Source organism: Pinus tabuliformis, chromosome 6 (assembly GCF_031772625.1).
Source record: "Pinus tabuliformis cultivar Carrire ecotype Pingquan chromosome 6, CPIR1, whole genome shotgun sequence".
Classification (NCBI taxonomy): Eukaryota; Viridiplantae; Streptophyta; class Pinopsida; order Pinales; family Pinaceae; genus Pinus; species Pinus tabuliformis.
In genome coordinates this window covers 1,769,096,300-1,769,108,305 of record NC_142292.1, presented here as the reverse complement: position 1 = coordinate 1,769,108,305, position 12,006 = coordinate 1,769,096,300, and the positions used below count along the sequence as shown (strand labels likewise).

The 12,006-nt window shown below is 35.1% G+C and overlaps 1 protein-coding gene across 1 annotated transcript; it reads left to right on the top strand.

Moving 5' to 3' along the window:
* The first annotated feature begins 283 nt into the window (after positions 1–283).
* LOC149266032 (protein SRC2-like) lies at positions 284–721 on the top strand. Its single transcript, XM_089406900.1, has one exon. The coding sequence runs from the start codon at positions 284–286 to the stop codon at positions 719–721; it is 438 nt and encodes a 145-aa protein (XP_089263026.1).
* Positions 722–12,006: the final 11,285 nt, after the last annotated feature.

Genomic DNA, 12,006 nt, shown 5'->3' with positions numbered 1-12,006 from the left:
ACTGATTTCCATCTACTTTCATCATCATGAGCTAGAGAGTCTATGATGTGTTTTGTCTTATAAGTCAGTTCTATACAATGTTCAGATTTCAAAAGATTTCATTCATGGCGTTTCTTCTCTTGTAATTTCAATCAGGGTGGTCTCTGAATATTGCGTTTCCTTGTGCAGTAAATTCACTCTACATCATGAGGGAAGCTTACACACAGCTGGAGCTTAACATCATCTCAGCTCAAGATATGAAGGAGATGCATCTTGTTGACATGATGTAGACCTACTGTGTTGTATGGATCAATTTCGAGAAAAAATTGACGACGCAATTGACAGAACAGGGGGCGCAAACCCTACTTGGAACGACAAGGCCATATTCAGAGTGGAAGAGAGTTTGCTCCACTGTGAAACCTCTGCTGTGATGATGGAGATATACTGCGTGGGTTGCCTCAGGGATACCCTGCTAGGCACTGTGAGGGTCTTGCTTTCCACTCTCCTCAAGGGCTACGGGAGCACAGATTTCAGTGGGATGAGTTTCTTGGCACTGCAGGTCCGTCGTCCTTCTGGTCACCCACAGGGCATTCTCAACCTTGGCACCATGATTCTTGATGGAGTAGATCTTCACAGAATGAACAGATTCATCCCTGCAACTGGGGGTTGTGGGTTTCAGAGATTTGATGGGGAATCCTGTCAAACCCAGGCCTTCATTTGTGAGAAAATTACTGTCCATTAAACCTAATAATGTTGTTGATGCCCAAGAACAACAATCCCGCTGTCAAGACTTCAACAGTAGTGCATGCAAGGAACAGGGAAAAGATCAAGAAAAGCAGAAAGATGGTGGTGAGATGGTTGAGAAGGAGAAGAAGAAACTTGTTGGCTGCTATCAGATTCTCATGGCCCCAAAATTGAAAAGGAATAAAGTTGGATTGAAGAATGGGGCTGCAAAAATTCATCTCAGTCCATCTGACAGTAACATCTGTGCCAAGGAAGATCAAGATCCTGCTGTGGCTTACAACAAAGCAATAGCAATTTATGCATAGTGTTATCATCAATAATATTATTGTGCAAGAATACGTTGGTTTTATGTTATTATATTCTTTGTGCAAGTGCCTTCAATTCCTAGTTGATTCGTGAAGTGATTATTATGACATACATAAAAAATTTTAAAATCACGAGCCACTGTGGATGAAAGACTGGTTTATGTAAAAGTTTGAATAGATATATGAATCTGAAAAGGGCATGTTCAGTGCCTTCAATCTGCTACTTCGATATATATTCTTAGCCTATGTGGATGAACATTGGTTTGTGTAAAAAGTTTGAATAGATATGAGTCTGAATTTTGCAATGGGCATGTTCAGTGCCTTCAGTCTGCTACTTTGATAGATACTCTTAGCCACTGTGGATCACACATTGGTTTGTTTAAAAATTTGAATAGATATATAAGTCTCAAATGGCAAGTTCAGTGCCTTCAGTCTGCTACTTTGATATATACTCTTAGCCACTGTGAATGAAATATTGGTTTGTGTAGAAATTTGAGTAGATATATGAGTGAATTGGGCAATTTCAGTGCCTTCAGTCTTTGATATATACTACTCTTAGCCACTGTGGATGAAATATTGGTTTATGTAAACATTTGAATAGATATATCATATATGAGTCTGAAATGGGCAAATTCAGTGCCTTCAGTCTGCTGCTTTGATATATATAGAGTATATATATTTGTTTACAGGATGATCACTGCATTTTTAACTTATGTCCATTAATCAAATCGATCTTTCAAAGACACAGTAGGCTTTCCTAATCTTGCAGAAAATGGTCCGTCCATATTAAGCCATAAGGATGAAAACCAAGCGAGATAATAATCATCTGATGCAAGTGACTATTGTTGAAAAATATTTCTAACTCTTGTTTTACTTTGACATTATTTTATAATCAAGAAAATGCGGGAAAGAAGGCTATATTACAAGCCCATTAGATGAAGTTGGGGTAGATTTTATGGTTTGAAACTAACTCAACCAAAATTTTCTACATTGTTTTTATCAATATGAAAGCCTGAGAAGATAGGTGCAAGTGAAGCAATGGAGTTTTGAAATCAATGAAGGAGATATTGCATTTTCTAGGAAAAATGCCATCATCCACAACCGATTAACCAATTCTTTCTTCCTATGTAGCATCCTTGCTTTGACATAAGTTGGACAGAGATGAGGACTTACACCGACATTCCATATTCAACAGCTCTACTTAGACATTGACATAACTCATATAGACATCTCTATGATTGGGACTCAGCAACAGACAAACTCTGTTGTCAAGTCAGCTGCTTATGAAATGGCCAGAGTCTTCTTAAAAATTTCAATATTTCTACAGTTGAGGATTGTAGCAAAGCTCAGGGATCAAACTTAACTCCATGCTTATGAGGCATCCGCGTTCTCACAGTTATTTGCAGCTCATTCTCAGTTTTAATGGGAAGGTGATATATGGTGTATTATTGTTGCAGTGGCAGGGGATGGATTTTAATTGCTGGTTGGACCAAAAGAAATTGATGCAAATCAATATTAACTAGTTATTGATAATTTTTCCCACTGAGTTCCCTGAGGTCAAGTATAATGCTTTCCCTGCTTATCAAAGAATATTGCTTATCAAAGAGTATTGATTCCTTTTCAATAGGAGTAGCATGTGAGTGTCAGTTTTATAAAGAAGATTCTTTTTATTATTAATAAAAATATAGATAGTTAGTTTCATTTTAAAGGGTTATAAATATGAGTTATAAATACAAGACTTAAAAGGTTGTAAATATTTCAAGGGTTGTAAATATGAGTTATTAATTGTTTTTACTCAAAACATGATAAATAGCAATTTAGCAATTTCTTTTTAGTTGAGTGACTCAAATTCATGTTTCTTTAGGTTGACCGTAAACCTACTAAAGTGGAAAAAATTGTTATTCCAATAATTAGAGGGATTGTCATCATGGGGTGATAAGAAATTTAATATTCCAAGAAGAGGAGGTAGTAGTAGATTCTAAATAAATTAGCAATGCAATAACATAAATGTTTGCAACAAATTTAAAGAGATCCACCTTGTTGAATAATGCACACACTACATGGATAATGGATTTCCGCACTTTATGCCTTACGGCGTTTTCTTTGCAACATCTGGTGCAAATGCTAGTTTAGATTAATTTAAAATTTAAATGTTTACAGAGTTAAAAACTTCTTAAACCATGTATATATAAAATATAGTACATAATAATAATAAACCTAATTTAAAATAGCCTTACATATAATATCATATTTATATCTCTTAAAATTAAATTATTATTATATAAAAAAATTTATTAAAAATTAAAAATATATAAATTTTGAAATGTAGTATCAATATTTTTCATATAAAAAAACAAATAAATTAAATATTTTTTAAAATTAAATATGTTATAAATAAATAAATCATATTTATAAATAAATCTAAATAGTTTATGCAAATAAATTAATTTAAATGAATATTATAACTAAAAAAATAGGTGGTTATTAATTTTATATCAAATTCATTATCTAATTATTACTTAAAAAATTATAAACTATCAATCTAAAAATAATATAATATAATATAAATGACTATATTTATTGTCTTGCATATTTTTATTAGTAAAATATATAGTAAAAATAAATATTTAAGCATAAATATTTAGATTTGATAGGTATATTCTTTATTAAATGTTATGGCACTTGGTTTGGTACTTTATATAATGACAAATTCATTTTCATAAATATTTAGATTTGATAAGTGTACTCAATATTAAATGTTATGACACTTGGATACAATATTTTTTATTTTTTATCTAATAATTCATTTTAAACACTATGAAATTAGCTATTTTCAAGTAAATATACTAATTATATTCAAATTTAAAAGAATTCAAAATTTATTTTTGATTTTCAAAATGTTTAGTTTAATATTTATTTTTTTTCAAAATTTTAATTCACTTTGTAAAAATTTGTTTAGAAAATTTCAAAACTAATTGAAAGTGAAAAAAAAAAATTACTTTCCACGTATATTAAAAAACATATTCTAATTTTATGCCTAAAAATACTATAATTACATGGAAAATAGAATTAGTGGGAAATAAATTCTCTACTCACAGCACATATATGAAAAACATATTATACTTTTATGCATAAAAATACTATAATGACATGGAAAATAGAATTAGTAGGTAATTTGTGAGTAGTAAATATAGGATTTTTTTAAAATAACTTTTTGATGATATTCTTATATTTAATTATTAAAATGTATAAATGAATTTAAAATTTTAAGTAATTTTATTCTGTATAGACTTAATATTATAAATTTAATAATTTTTATTTTTATTTAAAAAAATTATATTATTTAAAATATTCGGCCATAGGTAATATTCCATAGTAATTGTTTTTTAGGTTTTTATTTAATTTAGGAAATCTAAATAATACACTTAAATGAATATTCTTTTTACAATAACCTTCAATATTTATTTTCTTCAACGCCAAGGAAAATATAATAACTCAAACACTTTAATAAATAACGGAACCTTATTTTATTTTTAAAACTAAACTTTCACAAATATCTAGAATTAATTGCCCTATGTACTCTCATCATTTTTAAGAAATCAATAAAAAATTTAAAATTATATATATATTTTAAATTTATAAATAAATTATATTAAAAAGTAATCAAATTAATTTAAATTCAAGTTATTAATATTTTTATATTATATATATATATATATATTATTTAAGAATATATATGATCTGGATTTAAATAGGAATGCAACAAATTACAGATATAACTATTTATACAAAGATGCAACAGAAATAATATTTCATTTTATTACTGTAACTGAAATATGTTTACAAACAGAAATGGAAATAAATTAGCTAGGGCGATGGTAGCTTATCTCTGAGAAGAGATGTGGCGGCTACATGCCTCTGAACTGTCTTACAATGAGTCTCAAAGGTCTATTTATTGTTGAGAAACAATAGAAAACCATAAACATCCAAAAACCTAACCCTAGAAGATGAAGCGCCAGACTATGGGCCCCGTTTTGGGTAAATTGGTACATCAACTTCCCGAGGTCGTAACTTTGGCATACGATCTCTGTTTGACGCACACAATACCTCGTTAGAAAGATCTACCTGAGGACTAATATTATATATGTCCATGGGCCCATGTTTCTCCTAGTTTTCCCAAAAAATGTCGTTTAGGGCCTCAAAACGGCTCCGGAAGTTTAGGACCCAAAACATTGCTAAAAATAGTTAATTGTGATAAAAATAAGGAAATTGAAAAACTGAAAGAGACAATTGTGGAGGTCCAAGTGGGATAGGTGGGTGGCCACCAACATCCACCTGGATCATTCCTCCCCCCTTAAGAAGCAATGGTTCCCATTGCGTTGAGTTCCTCCATGAGATGAGGAAACTTTTGCTGAACTTGGTCCCTGGTGAACCACTTGCCCTGGTGAAGGAGTTGGCCTGCTTTGCCAACTCGATACAGTTGGATGTGCTACTGGTGAGTGTGCTTGATCTGTGTGTCCATGATCCGATCAGTTGCATCTTGTTCCATGCAATCTGGATTTAACTCTGTTGGTGTGAGTTGTTCTGCAATGTCGGATGTGTCTAGTAATGGTGGAAAGTATAGCCGAAGGCGGTCCACATTGAACACTGGGTGCAGGCCAAGGAATGGGGGAATGCTAAGCTCAAATGAATTGTCTCCCACAACCTTGGTAATGGTGTAAGGACCATATCGGAGTGATCTAAGTTTCCGATAGGCTCTGGTAACGTGTTCCTTTTGCAAATGCAACCAGACCTTGTCGCCCACCTAAAACTTGTGTGGCACTCGATGTTGATCATGTTGCTGCTAGTATTTTGCATTCGATTTCTCCAGAATGTCGTGGACCTGCTGGCGGATATGTTGGATGTGCTCAATGAAGTTGTTTGCCTTATCTGTTTCAGACTGAACATGAGCCAAATATGCCTGAGTAGCTGCAAATGGCATGGCCACATCAATAGGACATAGTGGCTGGAATCCCAAGCCCACCTGAAAAGGGTTGTGGCCAGTCGAGCTGTGGAGAGCCCGGTTATAGCTGTGCTGAACATAGGGGAGGCTCTCATCCCATGTGCGTGGATGCTTTGAGTTGTACATGCGCAGAATGTGTATGATCATCCTGTTGACAACCTTTGTCTAGCCATTAGTTTGGAGATGGAAGGCTGTGGACTTAGTGAGTTTGGTGTCTAGCATTGACCAGAGACTGGACCAAAATGTACTGAGGAACCTACTGTCCCGATCTGAGATGATAGACTGTGGGATCCCAAAGTGTACCCACACTCGTTCAAAGAAGAGTTTAGCAGTGGCTTCTGCTGTGATATTCTTCTTGCAAGCTGTCATAATGGCCATCTTCGAGAACCTGCTGACGACCACAAAAACATAGTCATTTCCATGCTTAGTAGAAGGAAGGCTTGACATGTAATCCATGGAGATAGATTCCCAAGGTCAATTAGGGGTAGGCAGAGGGGTATAGAGGCCTTGCTTCTTGATGGTTAGTTTGGCAATGGCGCAGGCAGTGCAGGATCTAATGTACTTCTCGACATGCTATCGAAGATTTGGCCAATAAAAATACTTCCGTAGTAGTGGTATCAGAGTGGTCTGCTCTTTCTCTGTCTTTCTCTGCATGTCCCCAACAAGGTTGGGATATAAGGGGTTAGGGTGTGAACTGGTCGAACCTTTGCAAGACTAGCCTCGCAAATCTCAACGGCCTACCATGGCGAATGAAAAGAAGGACGAGAGGGTAGGAGATCCTATCAAAATCTTGCTCAAATAGGCCCTCGAGGGACAAAGGAACGCGATGATAGACAACTTTTCCCAAATCCTTCAACAATTACCCAGGGGCGACACATCTACTTCCAACAGCTACTTTGGAAGCACCACACCTTTTAAGGTACAAGTTAACTTTGACATTCCCATATTTGAGGGTCAGATAGATGCAGATGCCGTAGATAAATAGTTAAATCTGCTCGAAGGGTATTTTTTTGTTCATGATTTTTACGGTCAGGAAAAGATTACTTTTGCTCTTCTCAAAGTCATCCCCCACGTTAAGGGCTGGTGGGAAACCTACTGCGACCAGAAGGATGAAAGTACGGACTCAATGTTTTTAGTCACACCCACTTGGAATTCATTCCGCACTGCCATCAAGGAGCAATACTACCCTGTCGGAAGCTATGAGGATCAATACATAAAGTGGACCACGCTGCGACAGGGAAGGGACCAAGACATGCCAGAGTTTACCAATATTTTCCATACCCTTTGCACAAAGTTGAGTGTCAAAGATTCGAAGCATCATTTGGTAGTCAAATACCATGACTTCTTGCACAGGTACATCTAGGATGAAATAGAATTCTTGAACATCCCCTCGCTCGGCATGACATACTGATATGCCGTCAAGATCGAGAAAAAGTTTAAACAAAAGAAGCGAGACTTTGGATCTGTGAATCCGAAGCAAGGGAAAGGTGCCCCCAAACTACAAAATAAAGGAAAAAGCCAAGGCGGGGCGGCCCAAGACAACCCGCCAAAGTCGCAAGCAAAGAACAGTGCCGCGAAGTCGAAAAAGGACACGGGAAAGTGGTGTGAGTTCTATAAGAGCTCCACTCACAACACAAGTGAGTTTCGGGCCAAGCAGTCATTAGTGGCCGAGCTAAAGGTTTCCAAATCAGATTCATATTCCGACTCTAAATCAGAACCTGACAGGGGGAATGACAAATGGAAGCAGATTATTGATGCAGAGCCCAATGCCACTATTACCACCACGAAGGTCCAGAAGGAGGAACCCGAAGATCCAGAGGAGGAGGAGCGCCTCTTCCACTCCCATATGTGGGTAAAGGGCTCCCCGCTATAGTCATTGTCGATAGCGGGAGCCAAAAGAACCTCATTTCGGCAGAGGTCGTGAAGCGGTTGGGCTTACCGACCACAACACATCCACAACCGTACACCATCAGGTGGCTTCACCAAGGACTGGATCTTCGCGTGAGCCAACAGTGTTGCCTTCCATACAACATCAAGCCCTTCACGGATGAGGTATTATGTGACGTTGCCCCCCTTGATGTTTGTGATGTATTATTAGGCCAACCATACTTGTGGAAGTGACATGTTGTGTATGAATCAAGGCCTCGTGTTGTTATTATTACTTTGGGTAAATTGGTACATCAACTTCCCTGGGTCGTAACTTTGGAATACGATATCCATTTGACGTGCAAAATACCTCCTTATAAAGATATATCCGAGGACTAATACTTTGGGATGAGCAACATCGGTCCATGTTTCTCCCAGTTTTCCCAAAAAATATCGCTTAGGGCCTCAAAATGGCTCTGGAAGTTCAGGACACGAAAAATTGCTAAAAATAGTAAATTGTGCTACAAATAAGGAAATTGAAAAACTAGAAGATATAGTTGTGGAGGTCCAAGTGGGATAGGTGGGTGGCCACCAACATCCACTTGGATCAATATATTTTTTTCTAAAATACCATAAATTAAGTTTAGAAAAAAATAAACTATATAAATTTTTATAAATTTTAATAGGAGAGAAAATTTGTTATTCTATAAACAAAAGGATTTCATATAGTAATTTGATATTCATATTATATATATATATATATATATATATATATATATATATATATATATATATATATATATATATATATATATAGATATAATTAATTAATTAAAGAAAAATATGTTATGGTTCTTTCACAATGAATTTTTTTAATAAAAATGTAATACCAGGGATATTTGAAAATATAAAACAAAACGTTCACGGGTATTGGATAAATGGTGTTCTTAAGGCATTCTTATTAGGGTGTTATTATTGGACATGACCATGATATAGTCTCACCAATTCCAAACTTCACACACACACATATATATAACAAAATTAAATTTAAGCATTGTGTTTATCTGTATGTATGAAATTTGAATGATCATAACAAAAGCATGCATGTTTCAATAATATTTTTAATGTGTTGGTTTCCAATTTGTAGCTTTTTTGTGACTAGGTTGAGCCTAGGCCGAGGCTAGTACTAATCCATCCATAATGGGAAGTTAAATCCCCCCAATGTGGCTTCTATCTTCAACCCCTCCCATGACTAAACCCCGCGCAAACCAATTAGTCTACAACTCAAGGGCGTTGTCCATTTGTAGTTAAGTTATAGTACTTTATGGCAAAGTTAAAGTTGCATAGTATTTGTGGGGCTTAGGATGCATGAAAAACAACCAAGGTCAAGGTTATGCCCTTTACCAAGGGATTTAGTTAGCCAAATAAAAACATATAACTTCTCTAACTGTTTTGTGAGACTCTCTCCTTCTTATTCAACATTTGGTAAACGACTCTTTTCTAAGGGACAAAACATTAAAAATCTTTAATATGAAAAGAATTATGAAAGAAATAGAAGGGTTCTCTTCAATAACATATTTCCATGTTCTCCATAATCTCAATAAAGATGTGGATGATTCCTCCACGAAAAGGTGCAAATCCAAGAGAAACTCCATCCCAATGATTCCAACTAGTGGATCTACCAGTCACTTGGCCAATCATCTACTCACTCTAATGCATTGGTACACATACTTAATTCCTCAAATGTCATAGGCAACATCAGACACAATGGGTCGGTATGCTTGCTCAACTTTACAGTACATGATAATGATGACAAGCCATATATGTTATTCAAGTTAGGGTTTTTATATGGTTAAAGATGTAGATGGATAAAAAAATTATACAAGACCTTCAAATTTTAGGAAAAAGGGTTGATTAAATAATTATTAGTTGATAGTTCTAGATTGTCTTGAGTTTTTGTAGATTTTTTTGTTGTATGAGAAACCTAATGGTATGTTGTAAGAGAGATAATGTATTTGTTAGTTGTTCTATAATGGAATCACATAAGGCCCTTTATTATGGATCTTCTTCCCACTATGGTTTATATAGATGATTGATATGTTAGTATGCATGCAAAATATGTATGTGTTTATTGAGGAATGTTATAATAATAAAGGATTGAATATATATTCAAGGATTATTTATAGAATAGAATTGTTATTATCATCTAAAAAATTACTTAGTAAGTCTTAGAAATGTGCTTAAGGTGAGATCTTATGTCACAAACCTAAGAGTCTTGCTTGAAATTTTTCTTTTTATCATCTTTGATCATGTGGCATTTCCCCACCTTGGTGGTAGTAGCTTGAACAACCTTCACTTACTACAACTAAACTACACCTCTTTGGTTAAAATATGACCATAACTTCACCTTAAGATATATAATGTTATATGCATGTTAAATTTGGCAACTATGGCCAAACTTCACATTGGACAACTAATATGAGGCAACTCATATTTTTCTTGGATTCCTCTCTCTGATAGGTGTAGGATTGATCTAAAGATCATCCCATTCTGACATGTACAAATGAAATTATGAATTTATTTTTATTATGGACAAATTGTCAAGGTGGACTAGTAAACTCATGTAGGCTCAGAAGCCCAACAGTCACATCTATTCATTCTCAATGTTTGCCTATAAATACATGATGCCTCCTCCTCATTTGGGCATACTTCACTCTCTCACATCTTCTCTCTCCTTCATTGATTGGGTACGAAAATCAGATGTTGCTGTCCACATGTGCGAAGGAAAGGAAGGTTTTTTTTGTTCTAATTGTTGGCCAGATTTGACAAAAAACTGAAAAAGCTATTTTGACTTGCATTGACCTATTTTGGTGCGGTATTGGATGGGGGAGTTTTGTCTTAGCAGGCCACATTTTTGGGCATGAAAACCGAGGCAATTTGACCTTCTGTTTGGCCAACGTTGACTGTACTACGATTGACTTGTGTTGACCAGTTTTGACTAGACTTTTTAAGACTGTTTTGGGGTGATTAGACTTGTTGTTGGAGGCCGAAGTTGACTGGGCATGACCAAGCTGAATTGAGGAAGAAATCTAACCTGTTGACCAACGTTGACTTTCTGGTTAGGGTTTTATATTTCTATTGTTTGACTGATCAGAGTTTCACTATAATTAGACAAGTGAATATTATACATTGTACTCTCTCTCTACCAAACTCTTGAAGAATTATAAGAAGAATTGGTCAAGGGTTTCCCCACATTGGTGTTTGTCCCTAGCTTGTGCCACATCTTGTGTCCTCTTGTCTTCGCTAGTCTTCTACTATTATTGTTTATGTTCTATCTGCATTTTATTATCATGTTGATGTGATTGCTACACTGAATATTGATATTGGGCTAATAAAGAAATTGAAGTAAAATTGCTCTAAGCATAGAACATACCATTGTTATCCTAAACTTAACATGGAATCAAAGTTGAGGTGAAGACAAAGCCCAAGCAAGAGTGAGAAGAGACATCACTGATCAAAGACAAGATTCAATGAATTCCACATCCTACATCAAGTTTGATGATAAGCTTCATGATAAGTCTGATTATCATGCATGGAAGATGTCTCTTGATTTGACATTAGAAGAGAAAAATGTGATGGATTATGTGCAAGGAAAGATTTCAGAACCTCCTTCTAATGCACTGGCTATTGCCAAAACCAAATACAAGAAGGGTGAAGTCAAATCCAAGAAGATCATCAGGGATTCTATTCATAAGCATTTAGTTGCTTACATTTCCGATTTGAACACTTCAAAGGAGATATATGACAAGTTGGTTGGCAAGTTAAAATCTAGCAATGCAAATCAAATTATTTTTCTCAAGAACAAGCTAAAGGATATAAAGAAAGGAAGAAATGAAGATATTCAATCCTACTTCATGAGGATTACTGAGATAAAAAATGATCTTCTTTCAATTGGAGAAGCTATTGCTGATAGGGAGCTTACCCTCATTGCCCTTGGAGGACTCCCTTGTGAATGGCAGGTGTTCAACACTACTATTCTTAATAACGACAAGATTCCAGGTTTTGAATAATTGCTAACTAGATGCTCTCAAGAATAAAAAAGGATGATGG